The 16,638-nt window shown below is 39.7% G+C and overlaps 1 protein-coding gene across 2 annotated transcripts in view; it reads right to left on the bottom strand.

Moving 5' to 3' along the window:
- EPHA4 (EPH receptor A4) overlaps positions 1-16,638 on the bottom strand; it is a 154,758-nt gene that overhangs the window by 15,972 nt on the left and 122,148 nt on the right. For both annotated transcript variants that reach the window (XM_043909896.1, XM_043909895.1), the window contains exons 9-14: positions 9,476-9,534; positions 7,182-7,295; positions 6,746-6,931; positions 2,700-2,761; positions 2,037-2,246; positions 24-173 (exon numbers count right to left, since the gene is read on the bottom strand). In XM_043909896.1, coding sequence (XP_043765831.1) covers positions 24-173; positions 2,037-2,246; positions 2,700-2,761; positions 6,746-6,931; positions 7,182-7,295; positions 9,476-9,534 — 781 coding nt within the window. The remainder of the gene's footprint in view (positions 1-23; positions 174-2,036; positions 2,247-2,699; positions 2,762-6,745; positions 6,932-7,181; positions 7,296-9,475; positions 9,535-16,638) is intronic.

Below are 16,638 nucleotides of genomic sequence, written 5' to 3'. Positions count from 1 at the left end.
TATTTCAGAACATAAAGACTCACATCTTGATTGGACATGTCCCAGTAAGGTCTCTCTCCATAGGACATCACTTCCCACATAACGATCCCGTAGCTCCATACATCACTTGCAGATGTGAATTTACGATAGGCGATTGCTTCTGGTGCAGTCCACCGGATGGGAATCTTGCCACCCTGTGAACATCCAAGCTCTGGATTATTCCCCAAGTACACTGACGTGCCCTTTTAGTTTCTAAATGTTATAGTTTCTGAATGTTATTACTGTGGGCCAAGCAGGACAACAGCATTCCTGAGACAGTTTTCCAAACAATCACAAGATACTTATTATCTAAAATGTTCCAGGTTGAGACAGTTCTGATATGTTTTCATAGGTTATGGGGAAGTAAACAACTAATCTCCTTAATTATTTTTTAAAAAGCCAACCTATTTTCTGGGCTCTGCTTAAGGCAATACTGTAGTAGAAAGGATATTTTAAGTTTTACAAAGCACACATTATCTGTGGTGTATACCAATGAATGTGCAACTGACAGTAATGTTGACTTCTTGTTGGATTCTCTTACCCAGCAGCACAAAACCAATACTTGGTACTGCTTCAGAAATCATGAACTAAGGAAGTTAAATATGAATATTTCTATATACTCCACATATATGTGTTCCAACTCTTACAGAACATGAGAAATATGCCTAACTTAGCTAGAAGATAATACACTGAACAGGCTCTTAGAGGAAGTCAAATAGTACCAGATGCTAAAGCCATTACTGATTTTAATGGAGGGAGGGCAGGATTTTGATTATTTAATTTTCTAAAAAGACACCTGCAAAAATGGTAAAGCAATTGAATATTACCCCCCAAAAGTTTAAAGGTCTCAAATGTCTCCTGTTGATTATGCTTATGTGCAAGGTATTTTTAATGGAGTTTCAAATTTCTTAGGGTTCCATCTGGGGAAATTAATTCAGCTTTAATTCAGACCCTTAAACTGTTCAAGAGGACATCATTTAAAAGTCTTCTTTGCTTCATTAGGGCTACTAAAGAGGGCAATAAACTGTACCATAAATTTCATTGATTCACTATACTTTACACTGTATTACATTTATGCTTGTTCCATGCAGTGAGACACTTATGCTGCTTTCCTTAAATATTTTGGCTAGATAAATGTATCATTCGAGAGGCTTCTTTCTGCTTTCCTTTCTCCAACTACTGGGGGGAAATAAAAAGTCTTTAGCATTGACAAAGGTGTATTCTTTCCTGAATGAATGGACTTAGAATTTTGGAGAAGGTATGTGTAAGAATCAAAACTGCAGCCATAGAAACGGAACACTACCAGAAAACATGCATGCACACACACACACACCCCCCCCAAACTATACCAAAAACCCCCCAATGCTTATTGTTACAGATGCAAAATGGTTAGCATTAAAGGAGGAAAATGGCTGGTCTGCTTCATGTTGATTTTAACAGTGTCAGCCCTAATGGCCAATAACTTTTATGATTCTGTGTTTATTCCATTAGTATCTTATATTCAGATTGTCCAGCTAAGATAGCAAAGCCATTAACTGTATACTGATAACTCTTCACCATGCCTTAATCCCGGCTTATCTACTAGTAGTAAAAATGCAGGCCATTATATACTGGGAAACCTTGTGTAGTGTAAATGTTTTATAAATCCTGTGTATACATTCTCAGATTCGGTAGGCAGCTGACTAGAACACTGTTCTGTCTTGTTTAAAATAAGATATTTTTTTTAAATAATGAAAAGGAACCAAGTATAAAATATAAAACAAACTAACTGGAAGAAAGGAAGGAAGCAAAGTAGATTAAGTGTGAGAAAATACAATAATGTGACGCTCTAAATTGTGATCATCCATCTAGAGCGTATTTCAAAATTTCTCTTGGAAACATGGTTTTAAAATGGATGCAAGGCTATGCAGAGGCTCTGAAGGATGAAGTAACTTATAAATATCATAAAGGGCTTAAACATCAAGTGAGAGGAACAGTTTCATTAGAGTCAAAGCTCAGAGGTCACAAACCCTTCTTACCCTGGTGGTATATGCTGCTTCCGGATCGTCCTCTAGCACTCGCGACATGCCAAAATCAGACACTTTGCAGACCAAGTTGCTATTGACCAGAATGTTCCGTGCAGCCAGGTCTCGATGGACATAGCTCATATCAGATAAATACTTCATCCCAGACCCAATGCCACGAAGCATGCCCACCAGCTGAATGACCGTAAATCTGCCATCATTCTTCTGCAGAGGAAAGGAATGAGGTACAATCTCATTAACATTAAGCCTAATTAATTTGCACGAAGCATTTATTACTTGGATCTTTTTTGATATCTGTATCCGGTGTGCAGTGAAATTCAGTATGATTTCCGGGCCTTTTGGACCAAAGTCACTAATTCACGAGCAGAGTATGAGCAAGGAGCTGGGTTTGCTTCCTGTGATAGATGGAAATTATCCAACTGTAATGAATCTATGGCTCCAACAGCCCCACAATACAAAAGTAAATCAAATGCTACCCTCCTCGAACATGGACTATTTAAAGAGCCTTTAAAAAATCGCATCATTCTCTATTTCTCCTCTTCTTCCTCTGCCCCATTAAAAAAGGTCTGTGTACAACCAAACAGAACACACATTCAGAGTGTGTTAGAGTTTTCTAAATACCAACATTCTTGGGTTTAATATAAAGTAGTTACATACCCTGAGGAATGCATCCAAGGAGCCATTCTCCATGTACTCTGTTATGATCATTACTGGTTTACCTAGAGTTTCCAGAAAGAAAAACACAAAACCCTTGATGAGCACTGCAGTTAATGAGATAAAAATGGGCTGTGCACAATTTTCCTGCCAAGACACCTGTCTTGTGCGATCTAATTTAATTAAAACAAGCCAAGCTTATGCCTCAGCTGTGGGGAGCTAGGAATGAAATATTAAAAGGACGAGGAGGTTTAAATTCCATCTGGAAGGTTAACCCTTTGGGTGGCTTGTTGACAAGGTCTTTAACTAAAGTGGCCTCCAGTACCCAGGGGCATGTGATGAGTATTTGTTCTCTCAAGCAAACGGAGAAGAAGATAAATGACTCATTTAAAGGCAAAAAAAAAAATCTTTAGGATAATTAATTAATTTTGCCCCCAGAAGAGACAATTGTGCAATGCTAAAGGAATCAATGAACAGAGAAAGTTTTTTTTTTTTTTTTTTTTTTTACCTATTTAGAGAAACCTAAGTTTCCAGGAGCAGTAGCTATGCTGAATACTTCTTTACCTGGAACTCATCTTAAAGCTCAAGCATGTACAATCTTAGCCTTTTCCCCAGCCTCACTCAGGTCAGGGGCTATAGCCTTTCTTTTCCCTTTTCCTATCTATCAATACACTCAGTCTATTTGCTTCTTTAAGATGCCAACCTCAGCAGCAGCAACAACATCACAGGAAAGGGTCAATAAGCAGTTTCATCCTAGCAGCAACTTTGGTTCAGTACTAGAACATTTGTGCACCCCAGTCCCCTTTGTAAGCAAAGAAATCAAAATGATTTTAAGGTTTTGAGAAGTGGGGACACATTTTCATTTTGCTTTCATTTTCTGAGGATTTTAGGAAATAAGGATGGTTCTTTAGTTTCTTAATCCCAGGCAACGGACACAAGGTCTTAAGTTCCTTCTTTCTAAAGGTATTTGTAGGGTCGCAAAGACTCAGACATGACTAAGTGACTTTAATTTTCACTTTTTCTTTTGTGGGAGTGAAGAGGGAGTCGAAAGTAAATCTTTGATATTTTACTAAGGCTAGGGGTAAAGCAAAGAGGATAAAAGAGTTCCTGGGAGGAAAATAAGATATTAGTTTGATAAATAAAACTAATTTTTGACTTATCAAAAATACTCATTGTTGTCCTTATGGTTATGACTTAATCATGGAAACTGGACTGGGATGTGTCATTGCTGGAAAGTCCCCAGAATTATTCTAAACGGGTACATTTTCCATCTTAAGCCCCTATCAAATTAGACTCTCTACTGGCATAGGGAAAGGGAATATGTCTTCATTTCAGAGGCCAAATTTTAGAAGAGCAGAAGTTTTTAATATCAGTGAAGTCCCATTTATCAATTTGTTTTTTGGTTATGCATTGGGTATTGTGCCGAAGAAATCTTTCCAAGGCAAACATGTTGAATTAGGAAACAACACCTTGGACATTTTATTTACAAGGGATGAAGGAAAGCGGACAGAAGAAGCAGGAATCTCAGTGTAGACTGAAGGATGAATAAAACCACTTCTAATCTCTTTTCCCTTGGCTGCTGGGAGAGGTCCCTGACTGCCTTGCCATCCTCCATCAATATAAATAGGAAGCCCTGAGTCCTTAGACTCAATGACCCTCTATAGCCGTGACCACACAGAACAAATGCATCTAAATGAGTTTTAATGAACCTGCCTCAATCAAATGCTACTTTGTCAACTCATGAGAAAGGGTGATTCCCCTGGCGGTGGATTAACACCTACTTCCATTTCACCAGGCCCCTCTGGAAATGTGGGGAAGAGAGCACAAGATTAGAAAGAGAGGGGGTAGTGGTGAGAATTTATAGTCTCTCTGTCCATTTACAAAGTTACTCAAGGAACTCAGATTCTCACTTCACCTTTTCACCCTTACACATCCCTAATCTGACAGTTGGCATCATCTTCACAATTTTTCTACATTCCTTTTCCTGTTTATTAAATGTATCCATTTGTCAGAATCTATGAGCACTATAAGATAAATAAAGATAAATGTCTGCATCCGCACAGAAGGGCTTATAAAATGGGTCCTGGTTGGACTCCTGGGTGAAGGCATACCCATCCCCAGAACAAGCAGGGATGCCATGGGGAAGGGAGAGGTGGGAGGGGAGAGGTGGGGGAAGGGGATAGCTTCTCTGGTGGAAATTTTAAATCATTTTAATTCAGTGACAACTGCATTATGCAAATGCATCCAGTCGTTTATAACAGTTACAGCTGTAATAGCTACGAGTTTTAGAGAGGCGCGGTGGGATTTTAGCACAAAGATCCCCTGTTTCTCCTCTCTTCTGCAGAGGTGCTACAAAAATCACTGTCTGCCCCAGGAAAAACACCCCAAGCTGAACAGAGCCTCCTTGTGAGAAAATGGACCTGCAGAAGTATTTAAAGGGAATGTTATCTTTTAATTAAAGAAGTGAAGGGCTCCGGGCAAGCCCAAAGGCCACAGGCTACAGGAAAAAAAAAAAAAAAAAAAAATCCTGTCTGTAAAACTAATCTTAAAAAGCAAATAGAGCTATTCTATGCTAATTATAGCCTTCACCTTAGGTGGAAAATTATATACCCTTAGCACCAAGCTTCCTTTTTTAAAGGATTCCAAAGCTGGGGGAAAGATGTACTTCTTAAGACATAATAGTACCAGTTAATACTTAAGTTGTTTTTTTTTTTTTTTTAATTTGCTATATAAGCATTATGCCATACACCCTAAATATTTCATTCAAAACAACCTTGTAAGGCAAGTTCTATTTTTATCTCTATTTTACAGATGGGGAAACTGACAGCTTGAGCAACCAGTTAAGACTTCACAATTTACTAGCAGAAGATGGTGTACAAATCTTTGGTCACTAGGCCAAAGAGACTCAAAGTGTGGTCCCAGGGACTACAGCATGGTTGACCTTAAGCTCTTCAGATCGTGAGCTCATGGGCCCCTAACCACCGAATCAAACCTCTGAGGAGGAGGTCCAGGAAAGTGTTTCAAGAGTTTTCCAGAAATCTGATAGATGTTTAAGTCTGAGGACCTCTAAATGAATGTATATTTGCTGTGACTTTCTAGTAATTCCCTATTTTCCCTGCCCAAAGATTGTATACCCTTGCATGTTACTGACCTCTTTGCCCCAGACCTAATGTCTAATGTTTATACTCTTTAAATTGCCCCCACTTCACCCACTTCAGCCACCACTCTGCACCGGTTGATGGAGAATGCTTCCCAGGCACCTGGAATCAAATGGTACACTGGCTTCCTGGAGACATAGCCCCAGGCTTACACGATCCCTGACTTGTAGTAACTGTAGTAGGTACTAAGACTTCTGGAATATAGCCACCTTCAATAGGAACCATTTCACCTGCCTTGTGCATGTGGTGCTTTATATGTGGGTCTTAGCCAGCCTTACAGATGTATTCAGGGTATGCTTCGCAAAATGCATCTGTTGAGCTGTGTCGTATTGTAACTGAAGCGTGGTTCACGGGCTCAGCGAATGCTAATGGACTAAAAAAAGGAAGGTTCAACCAGGTGTTACTGGAAATAGGTGCTGAACTGCAATTGCCATAAATCAGGCCGAGCAGACAAGCAAATCCCCCAATATAACAGATTCCCAGGACGCACTCCTCGCATCTGGAACCAAAGCTTCGAGCCCAAGGTGTGGTGAAGTTCTGTAGTGTTTTATAGGAAAAGTACTTAAAATTTATTTTGCTTACCATCTGCTTGCGCCTACCCTGTGACAATCAGTTTGGTCTAGCAAACATTTGAAAGATGGCGAGGCATACTAAAAATCTGCAATATTAATTTCGCTAAAATCTCACACAAGCTGCTTTGGAAATAGGGTATCAGCCTACACCACAGACCCATTTAGAACTGACTACAAGATTAATGACTTGTCCTGCACTGATTTCCTCCTATTAGCAATCAGTGGGTCTGTTCCATCTGTCATTTCCCTGGAAAGAAAATGTGTGTTTAATTTGCCAGTAACTTCTAACTTGGCTTTGTCAAGGGAGCGACCCACGTACATTTGGTGACAACGCCTTCCAAGTGAATGATATTTGGGTGATCAAACTGTCCCATGATGCTGGCCTCGCTTAAGAAGTCCCTTCTCTGCTTGTCTGTATATCCAGCTTTCAGCGTCTTGATAGCCACATAGATTTCTCTTTTGCCAGGCACTTTGAGACGCCCACTGCATACTTCGCCAAATTCACCTTTGAGAGAGAAAAAGAATTGACTCTGAACCAGAAACACATTAAAAGTGAAAGAATAATAGCTTGCATTTGTGGAGTGTTTATCACACACTGAGCACTGCGCTGGTGTTTTATGTAGATTAAGGAAATTTCAGGTACACCGCTATTTACATACATAGGCATACACAATATATTCATATGCCTTTATATAATCCACATATATCTATATTTAATATTCACAAAGAAAACAGGCTTTTAGATACAGACTTACCAACTCCTATGACTTTTTCAATCTTAATGCAGGATGCGTCGATTTCTTTGGCAAATTCTCGAACTGCTTGGTTGGGATCTTCATACGTAAAGGGATCCACGTAAGTTCTAACACCTGAGTAACAAACATGCAAAAAGTTGGCAGGACACTTCTCATGCGTGTGTGCTAAGGTTGCTTCTGTCGTGTCCGACTTTTTGCGACACTACAGACTGTTGCCTGCCGGGCTCCTCTGTCCATGGGATTCTCCAAGAAAAAATACTGGAGTGGGTTGCCATACCCTCCTCCAGGGGATCTTCCTGACCCAGGGATCGAACCTGCGTCTCTTACATCTTCTGCATTAGCAGGTGTGTTCTTTACCACTAGCACTACCTGGGAAGCCCAAACACTTTTCAGGAACCACTAGTAAACTGAAATTCTCTGGATCTAAAAATACTCAGCACAGGAAAAGTTTTCTTAGCATGAGAAAAATAGCATAGGTATAGGAAAATGTTTAAAGTCTTGCTCTGTGTTTTGTTAGCAGGTAAACAAGAATTGTTTGCTACATAAGAGGCTGTAGCTCTACAGAGTTCCTGGGAAGCCTTCACACTGCAAGGATGAAATTTTAAAAACCACCTATCCGGTGGAGGGAAAGAGAGTCTCCATAAGGGAATTTGGAATGTGTTAGCCAAACATTGTTGTCCTGGGGACTTCCCTGGTGGTCCAGTGGTTAGGACTCCCCGCTTCCAGCACAGGGGGTGAGGGTTTGATCCCTGGTTGGAGAACTAAGATTTCCACAAGCCATGTGGCACAGTCAACAAATAAATAAATAAATAATTCAAAGCAACAAAAATGATGTAAAAAATATATTGTCCCAATCAGCTGCTCAAGTCCTATCCACCATCTCCAGCTTTCTTCCCTTAGGGAAGATACAGAAACTGTTTCAAATGGTCGTGCTACAAGGCATCACGTTTAGCCCCATCTCCACCAACAATTGATAACAGTAAACAAACTAAACCTAGGTTAAATGGACAAGAGGGATAATTAATCTGCTAGTTAATTTGAAAATGAAAACTCTATATTGGAGTTCCACTTTTATTCAGTTTTGGAAAGAAGGTGCTGTAAGTAAAGACACTGAATTCCACCTGGAAGCTTCCGCTGAAGAAAATACTGTAGCTGAATCATGAATGCTTTGAATACCAGGAAGGGTAATTCAGCCACACCCTACAGTCACTTGTAAGCTGAATTCAGAATGTGAGCACTTAGGCAGCCAGAGATGTCTGGGACAAGATGCATTAGAAACTAGTGGGAACTTTCCACTGGCATTCACACCTTGCCTTTCCCTCTGGAGCTCCTGGAGCTTTGGGGCACTGAGAGGTGTAGGATACAGAGTTGGCCCAACCCCTTTGACTTCCCAAGATTGTCAGTTTTGTCCTCATCTCAAAAAAAAAAAATTACATAATTTTTGTTATTAAAAATATATACTGCATGCAAATAAGAAAGTGTGGTTTTAGAAAAGCAGCAAGATGAACAAAGGGAAAATTACTGGATACTCCATGACCCTTCATCAACTTGGTATGTTCTAGCCAAAAAAATCTTTCTTAATCGCTAACAGGGTAGCTATTAACCACTTGGTACTATTTAAATGCAAATTAGTTAAAATTAAATGAAATTAAAAATTCACTTCCTCATTCACGACTAGCTACTTTTCAAGTATCCAACAGTGTGTGGTCACTGGCTAATGAATTGAATGCTGCAAATAAAGACCTACCATCACCTCAGCAAGTTCTAGTGGATGGTACTCCTGAAGAGTCACTAACCACTGTCCACTTCAGAGTCTTCTATCTTCCTCAAGTCATTCAGTTCTTTGAATTTACTCTTTGGAGCCACTTGGAACATCAAAATAACTAACATCCACTTAAGAAATATTGATAGTCTCGAATTCCATAGCAAAATTCTGCCATGTGTTCAATTCCTTATTCTATTTGTCCCCCAAATTTTTACCTCAGAAAAATTGTTACCTGTTAAATCTTGCCACCCAGCTACAAAACTGAGCCAGCTACCAAAACTTTTTCAGGGTGGAGGATAAAATAAGGGAAAAAAGCACTTAAGGAAATTCCCCAATCTCCATCTTTAATCTCACCTTAAACAAACACCAATCACCTATTTGAGTTAGATACCCTGAAGTCTATTATTTGGATAATTCCATGAACAGAATATAATCTTAATAGCCAAACGAATATTGTTTAGACATTTCTAAACTGAAAACACAAGAAATGCTTGAAAAATAAAATTACTTTTATCCCAGTTTTCTGTACCTTGGTTCAAATGTTTCTCTTCATCTGCTTCTTGTTTTGCTTTACTGTATTTACTCCGTCTATTAAAAGATAAAAAAAATATGTATTTTCAGAAGCTGTAAACCACAAGTTCTTTGCTACTGTAAGTCAGGTAGTATACAAATTTCACAGATGAGAAATCTGAGGTTTATGGGAGGTAAAATAATAGGGTGAATAAATTTTACCTTGCTATTAATAGTAAATAATGGTTTCAAATACAAGCAGAGTCCAGCGTCTCTACTCTTAACCACAGTATTAAACTGAGGTGATAAAGCAAATATTATATAATATAATTAGAATTTTAAATCTTCAGGAGAAATTTCTTGTATTGAAGATAGATTATAATTTACTGGTGAGTTTCCCCACTTATAATTTCCCCACTTAGCTTCTCTAAGTTTGGTATCGACATGTATACATTGCTACATTGAAAATGGCTAACTAACTAACCAGGTCCTACTGTGTAGCACAGGGAACTCTGCTCAATATTATGTGGCAGCCTGGATAAAGAGGGGAGTTTGGGGGAGAATGAAACATATATATGGCTGAGTCCCTTTACTGCCCACCTGAAGCTGTCCCAACATTGTTAATCGGCTATACTACAACACAAAATAAAAAGTTAAAAAAAAAAAAAGTTTCCCTTGGTGAATTCTGCACAAGGCAATAATGGTCAGTATGTGATAAGTAACAGTAAGCCCTGTTGCTTTCACCACAATAACCACTACCACAAAAAAAAGAAAAAGAAAAAACCTCATTATCGTGTTACATGATATCCTTAAAACAATAGTTTTGTGGTTATTGGCTTCAATTGCTGCATACAAATTCCTAAATTATTAATGACAGTTTAAAAGGTAAATATGTGCTTCATACTGGATTATATTCCTTAAGAGTTTGTAGAAAATACTGCAAGAGTAAAAATAAGTTTCCATTTGTAGCTAATTCTTTTCTCTAAAAAACAGTGTATGGTCCTACAGTTGGCATTCTACTCTCAAGGTCCCATAGGAGTGATACCCGACTTGGTTATAAAAAGTCTTGGGAAAAAGAAACCTTGAGTATATATAAATCTTTAATCAGTAATCTTGATACGTTATACATGTACACATGTACATGTATGTGTCCACGTATGCAGGCGTGTGCATGTTAAGTTTTTTAGTCCTGTCCAACTCTTTGCAACCCTATGGATTGTAGCCCGTCAGGCTCCTCTGTCCGTGGGATTTTCCAGGCAAGAATACTGGAATGGGTTGCCATGCTCTCCTCCAGGGGATCCTCTCTCGACTCTGGGATTGAACCCACATCTCTTAGGCCTCCTGCACTGGCCAGTGGGTCCTTTATCACTAACGCCACCTGGGAAGCCCCGTGACTACAGGTATATATATTAAATAAACTGGAAAATCAACTCAGTTGATATTAGAGCTCTCTAAAGTTGGGAAATCAGACCACATTAGTGAATAAAATATGTGCATTTATGTTTCAGCCAAAAATGTCAAGTTTACATTGTAGTTTATAATCATCTTGTAATTTTCTTAGCGCTTTAAAGATGAGGTCAGTCAAGACTCTTACATATGTGGAAACGGAAGCTCTGTGGTGACAGAGGATTCCCTGATGGCCACGGAGGGTCGAAGCAGTGTGGTCCTGCCTGAATCGGATAACCTGAAACCCTGCACTTTGAACAAGCTGCGAAGGGCGAGATGCTCATGGAAGAAGGGGCCACACAGACCAGAGAGCAGCCCAATCACAGTCACGCATCCCAGCTCCTCAACCACATTCCTCTCTAAATTGTCAGCAATGCAGGAACCAGCTCTGCAATCAGAGCCTTGGCGCCTACAGATGTTTCTCCGTGTGTATAATTCCCTTGCAAATAATAATACCTTGCCTTTTTACATTGCATTTAACTTTTCAAACTGCTCTCATTACACATATTATCTCCTCCCCTAACTGTTTGCAAAGCAGGGACCAGCTTAGTAAACACAGACCTCAGTTACTGGAGTTCACTTCGAAGGCAAGTCCTTCAGTCTTAAATAACAGCTTGCATTTTCACTTTGCATTTAACCTTTAAAACAACCTTCACATCTATTATTTCATCACATCTTCTCAACAATCCTATGAAAGCAGTCTGGCAGACAGACACACGCTCAGTCCCACTGTACAGACGAAAACGACGGAGGCAGAGGGGCACGTCATTCACCCATGACTCTCCAGCAAATATAGGAGTGTGTCTGCCACATCCAGCTCACTGCCTCTCATAGTGGAGATGAAGTTATATGATGATATCTGGCGAGAGTTAATTATAAGTAATAGCACATTTTATATCAGTAAATCCACTTAAATTGGATTTCACTTGCTCTCAAAAGCCACTGCTTCATCAAAGAAGCTAAACAGGTTTAAATAACCTGAAATCAGACGCTTGTATGAAAGATATAGTTCCCTCCAAGCCTCCCCCCTTTCCTCTCCTTTTAAAGGAAATACAAGCGTGTTAGGTCAGGGACTATGAAAACAACATTTTATGTCAAGGAAACGCGTGGCTAGGTCCCAAGGGTGTGATAGGGCCCTGCCAGCCCAGGAGATTGTATCTTATCAGAGCTCCTAAAAGCATTATCTAAAATTACAAGTATATCTTTTAAAACACTTTAGATCAAGAATACTGATCTGAATTTCTTTCCTTTAAAGAAAAAGGGAAAAAAAAAAAAAGCCTCGTGCAAGGAAGCTTTTGTCCCAACTTTAAATTGTCAGTGAGTTCCTCAAAAACTCTGATAGATACCAGAAGAAAGAACAGTCTCAAGAAGCCTAGGAGTGCTGATTTCCATCAACACATTCATGAAATCTGTGCAAAGCCAGAGGAAACGCAAAATGGCAAGAATCATTCATTATAAGGTTCACCTGCCCATCCCTTCCTCATACTTCTAAACATAGAAGGAGGAAGTAAATTAGAAGAGAAGGTGTATTTTTAAAGAAACTTTACTTGGAGTGTTACTTGGAAAAGTCTCTAGCTGAGTACAAGGAATGCTGACAAAGAAACACAAGGATTACTGTTCAAAGGCTAATTGTAGCCTATTAGCTACTTAATAATACCTTGAAACTAAAAAGCCTGAGTCCTGCTCTCCCTTTGTCACCTGATGACCCTTTCTCCTTTGGTTCAGGGTAGGACAATGTGTCCGTTATTGTCCAGAGAAAGAAAGCCCACTGGAGCTTATCACTGAGTCAGCCAGCCCGCAGGAAACCACGCCATCTAAAAGGGTGCGAAATTGACATCTGAGGCAGATCACCTGAATGACAGAAGGGAACCTTTGTGGAAGACTTTCTAATTATTGAGATGTGGGCAAGCTGATTAAAAAAACAAAAAAAAAACCCCAAAAAATTGGGAAAGAGGGGAGTGGTTTGTGAGTAAATGCTCCAGAAGGAAATATTCAACCTTTCAACTAAGTTAAAGGGACTTGTCTGCAGGTGAAACTTTGAAAGCTGTGAATAAGCCCACCGGAATTGGGGTATTAACAGACAATGTCCAGGAACAGCAGGGGCCCCTGGTGCGGCACCCCCAACCAACACGTTGCTCCTGGCACCTTGACTATCTGATAAAACCAACAAAATAGTGGAGGGAAGTGTGGCAGGACTCAGTATACACCCCACTTTTATGAAAATACTGACTTCCTTGATCAAGTCGACAGATTTGACTGATGGGGTTCACTGTTCCAAAACTAATTAGCAAAAGGTAAGTAATTTATTCAGCTAAAGTGCAAATTAAAGAAGATAAAGCAATGTAATAACTAGCATGGCTCCAGGAGGACCCTTTCCAGCGTTTAATGGCATCACCCACGAAGATTCATCGAAGTCATCCTTCTTTTTCCCCTTCCTTAAGCTGTCATTGTTCCTGCACCAAATGACGGCTAAATGCTCTTCACAAGCAACATTTTGAAATGGGTGGAAGTGAACCGTACGATTGCACACAAGTTGTTTAGAATGTTCCCGCAGTACCATCTGCCCTCTAATTGTAGAAATTTACATGACTTCATCAGAGCCAATTTAGGCTAACATTTAAGTGTATTCATTCTTATGTGATCATAATATTCCAATTAGGACACCAGGAGAGATAGATAGAGACTGAATGGTAACTGTTTTAGCATTATGAAAAGAGTTTCAGCTCCAAAGTGGAAAACTGTAACCTTCAGAAGACAATACCAACTTGCAAAGTCTGACTTCTTAATAGCATGCATTAGAAGCACATTAAATCACAGAACACAAATGTACCAACATCACGTCATGGAGACTCCTGAAGCTCTGGTTCACTACAACTGTCAAAGTTAGCATTTGATGTAGGTCCATTTTCCGGTTCAGAAGACATTAGCATAATCTATCTAGACCCAATATTGCAAGTCAGGAGAGATGGACTCCTGTTCTGATCAAGCAACTAACTAGCTAGCTATGTGACCTTCTGTAGTTAACTGTTTAACCTCTTCTCCAGGCCTCAAATTCTTAATATACAAGATGCCAGCAATTTCCTTCCCTGAGCCATCCGTGTCCCTCCTTTACAAATTGTGCCACGGCCATTTCATTTTTTTTTTTTTTAACATCAATTCACTACTGAACTTCCCTGGTGGTACACAGGATAAGAATCCTCCTGCCAATGCAGGGGACCCAGGTTCCGTCCCTGGTCCGGGAAGATCTCACATGTCTGGGAGCAATGAAGCCTGTGCGCCGCAGCTACGGAGCCCACATCCAGCAACTACTGAAGCCCCCGAGCCGAGAGCCCATGTGCTGCAGCAAGAGACACCAGCGCAAGGAGATGCCCGAGCACCGCAACTAAAGAGTGGCCCCCACTCTGTACCTCGAGAAAGTCTGTGCACAGCAACGAAGACCCAGGGCAACCAAAAAAAAAAAAATCAATTTACTACTTTTTCTTTAATTCAGGTAAGAGGGGTACTTTATAACCCTAACATAACTAGAAACCCAGCAGCACTAGCAATGATCAGACCAGTATAAAACCCACCTATGGCGGGTTATCAGGCAATACTTGTCTCTGATCACCAAACTGTCCTTTAGAAAAGAAGGGCTTGTCTTGCATTCTGGTCCTTTCTTAAAAGTGTTTCTCATACATACTAAACAATAAAATATTATTTGGAGAAGACACACTAGCCTAAAGCAACCTGAATTAATACTATTCAGGACGCTTCTGGAGGTAAACTGATGAAGTCATTAACACAAAAGGGTCTGGGTCGGGGGGAGTTGTCAGAGGAATTTAACACAGTCACTAGGATCATTAGTCCTGAGGTTATGACCTTATCATTGCATTTTATGACGTCATTGCCAACAGTCAAAAATCAGTTTTAAAAGCAATAAAGCAGTTACACTGTGGCAATCACAAATGTACACCTACAGGAGTATAAAGAAATGGTGCCATGTTGCCAATGGAATGTACATATGCGGTCTAGGAGAAGATTTCTAGGGACAACATCACATAAATATAAGAAATGCTGCACCTTTAACAACCCCAGATGGTAGATATAATTACATGCTCTGAAAAGCTGACAGAATCCTTAAATTATAACTTATATGATAAGTGACACAGGAAGACACTGATCAAAGATGCTTATAAAAAATGTAAGTTAATTTCCTCAACATAATGTGGATGGTAAAAACATATAATATGTCTAAGTCAATGTATTCCGTATAGCACTTTAAATAAATAAAATTTATAAACTTTGAAGTCTGATGCTTTCACTGAGATCCCCAAATGTTTACATTTCCAAGTTGGTCAAAAGGAAAAAGTGGATCTTCTCATTGGAGAAATTAGAGATTAATTCTGATTTGCCTAAAGCTCAGGCTTCTCAGTATAAAGTAAATACAGTGAAATAAAAAACAATTGTTATCATATAGAAAAAAAAAAAACCTAGCAAGACACTGGCTGTGAGCCTGAGGACATTTTTTTTTTTTTATAACAAACTAGCATTTTTCTTTGAGATAATCATAAGGACTAAAATTTTTGTCACTGTGTGGGTCTCTGCTCATTTACATCTTTTTAAAAAATATCTCCCCTGTCATCATAGGAGACATGAGGGTATCGGGAGTCACCTTATCAGCAGTAACATCTCTTGCATCCAAATTGCTATCAACCATCCAGGGCTTCCCTGGTGGCTCAGATGGTAAAGAATCTGTCCGCAACGTAGGAGACCCAGGTTCGAAATATCCCTGGGTCGGGAAGATCCCCTGGAGAAGGGAATGGCTACCCACTCCAGTGTTCTTGCCTGGAGAATTCCATGAACAGAGTATTCTGGCAAGCTACAGTCCATGGGATCACAAAGTGTCAGATCAACTGACACTTTCACTTTGCGTCTGTGGCTCTAGGAGGCAAGAAGCAGCCCCATCCCTTTCCAGGCAAGGGTGTTTTATCTGTTCCTTTCCCAGATGGCTGACTGCAGCATGGGTTTTAGGCATACCATTTACCATCTTTCACTTGTACTCTCACTAAAAGCATGGACCAGATTTTGGTCTACACTATACCTGTCTCCCTTCTCCTCACCTGATTTTATTCCATTCAAACATCTACGATCATGATGACAGAGCACACAGCCTGCATGCAGAGAAGAATCAGCTGAGTGTGCACCGGCCACTGCAAAGCCTGTCAGCTACCTGGCTCCAGGCAGCCTTTCCTTGACAGCTTTATGTCTGACACTAAAGAAGAATCAATAGGAGGCCAAAGGGTTGACATTTCATTTTCTAAAAAGTGATCCATTGAGGACCAATCACCAAGCAGTGTTTATCAGCCTTGGGAAGTGACTTATTTTTTTTTAATGGGGAAGAAGGTACAGGAATCATGGCTGGGTAACTTGACAGGCTCAATTCTCTAAGGTGGGGACTCATAATTGGAAATTCGATCAATCCTGCCTTAAATAATAAAGTGTTCAATAAAAGCAGAAAGGAAATTAAGTCATCAAGCTTGTGATGCTATTTTCTATAGCTAGAGATTTTAATAAACTTGTCTTCCTGAATTACATTTTCATCTGCTTTTCCTTTTTCTTTTTTTGTCAAAGAAGAACATGGCGAAAAAAACACACTTATAACGAGGTGAACTATTTCTAATTACTCCTGTCTGACTGCTGTCTTTAGGGCAACTTAAAATGCAAAAAACAAAGAAAGTCATGCTAAAGGAAATCTAG

The sequence above is a fragment of the Cervus elaphus genome, chromosome 8 (genome assembly GCF_910594005.1).
Source record: "Cervus elaphus chromosome 8, mCerEla1.1, whole genome shotgun sequence".
In the NCBI taxonomy this organism is placed as follows: domain Eukaryota; kingdom Metazoa; phylum Chordata; class Mammalia; order Artiodactyla; family Cervidae; genus Cervus; species Cervus elaphus.
Note: the sequence above shows the minus strand (reverse complement) of the source record. Positions and strands in the feature narration are given on the sequence as shown.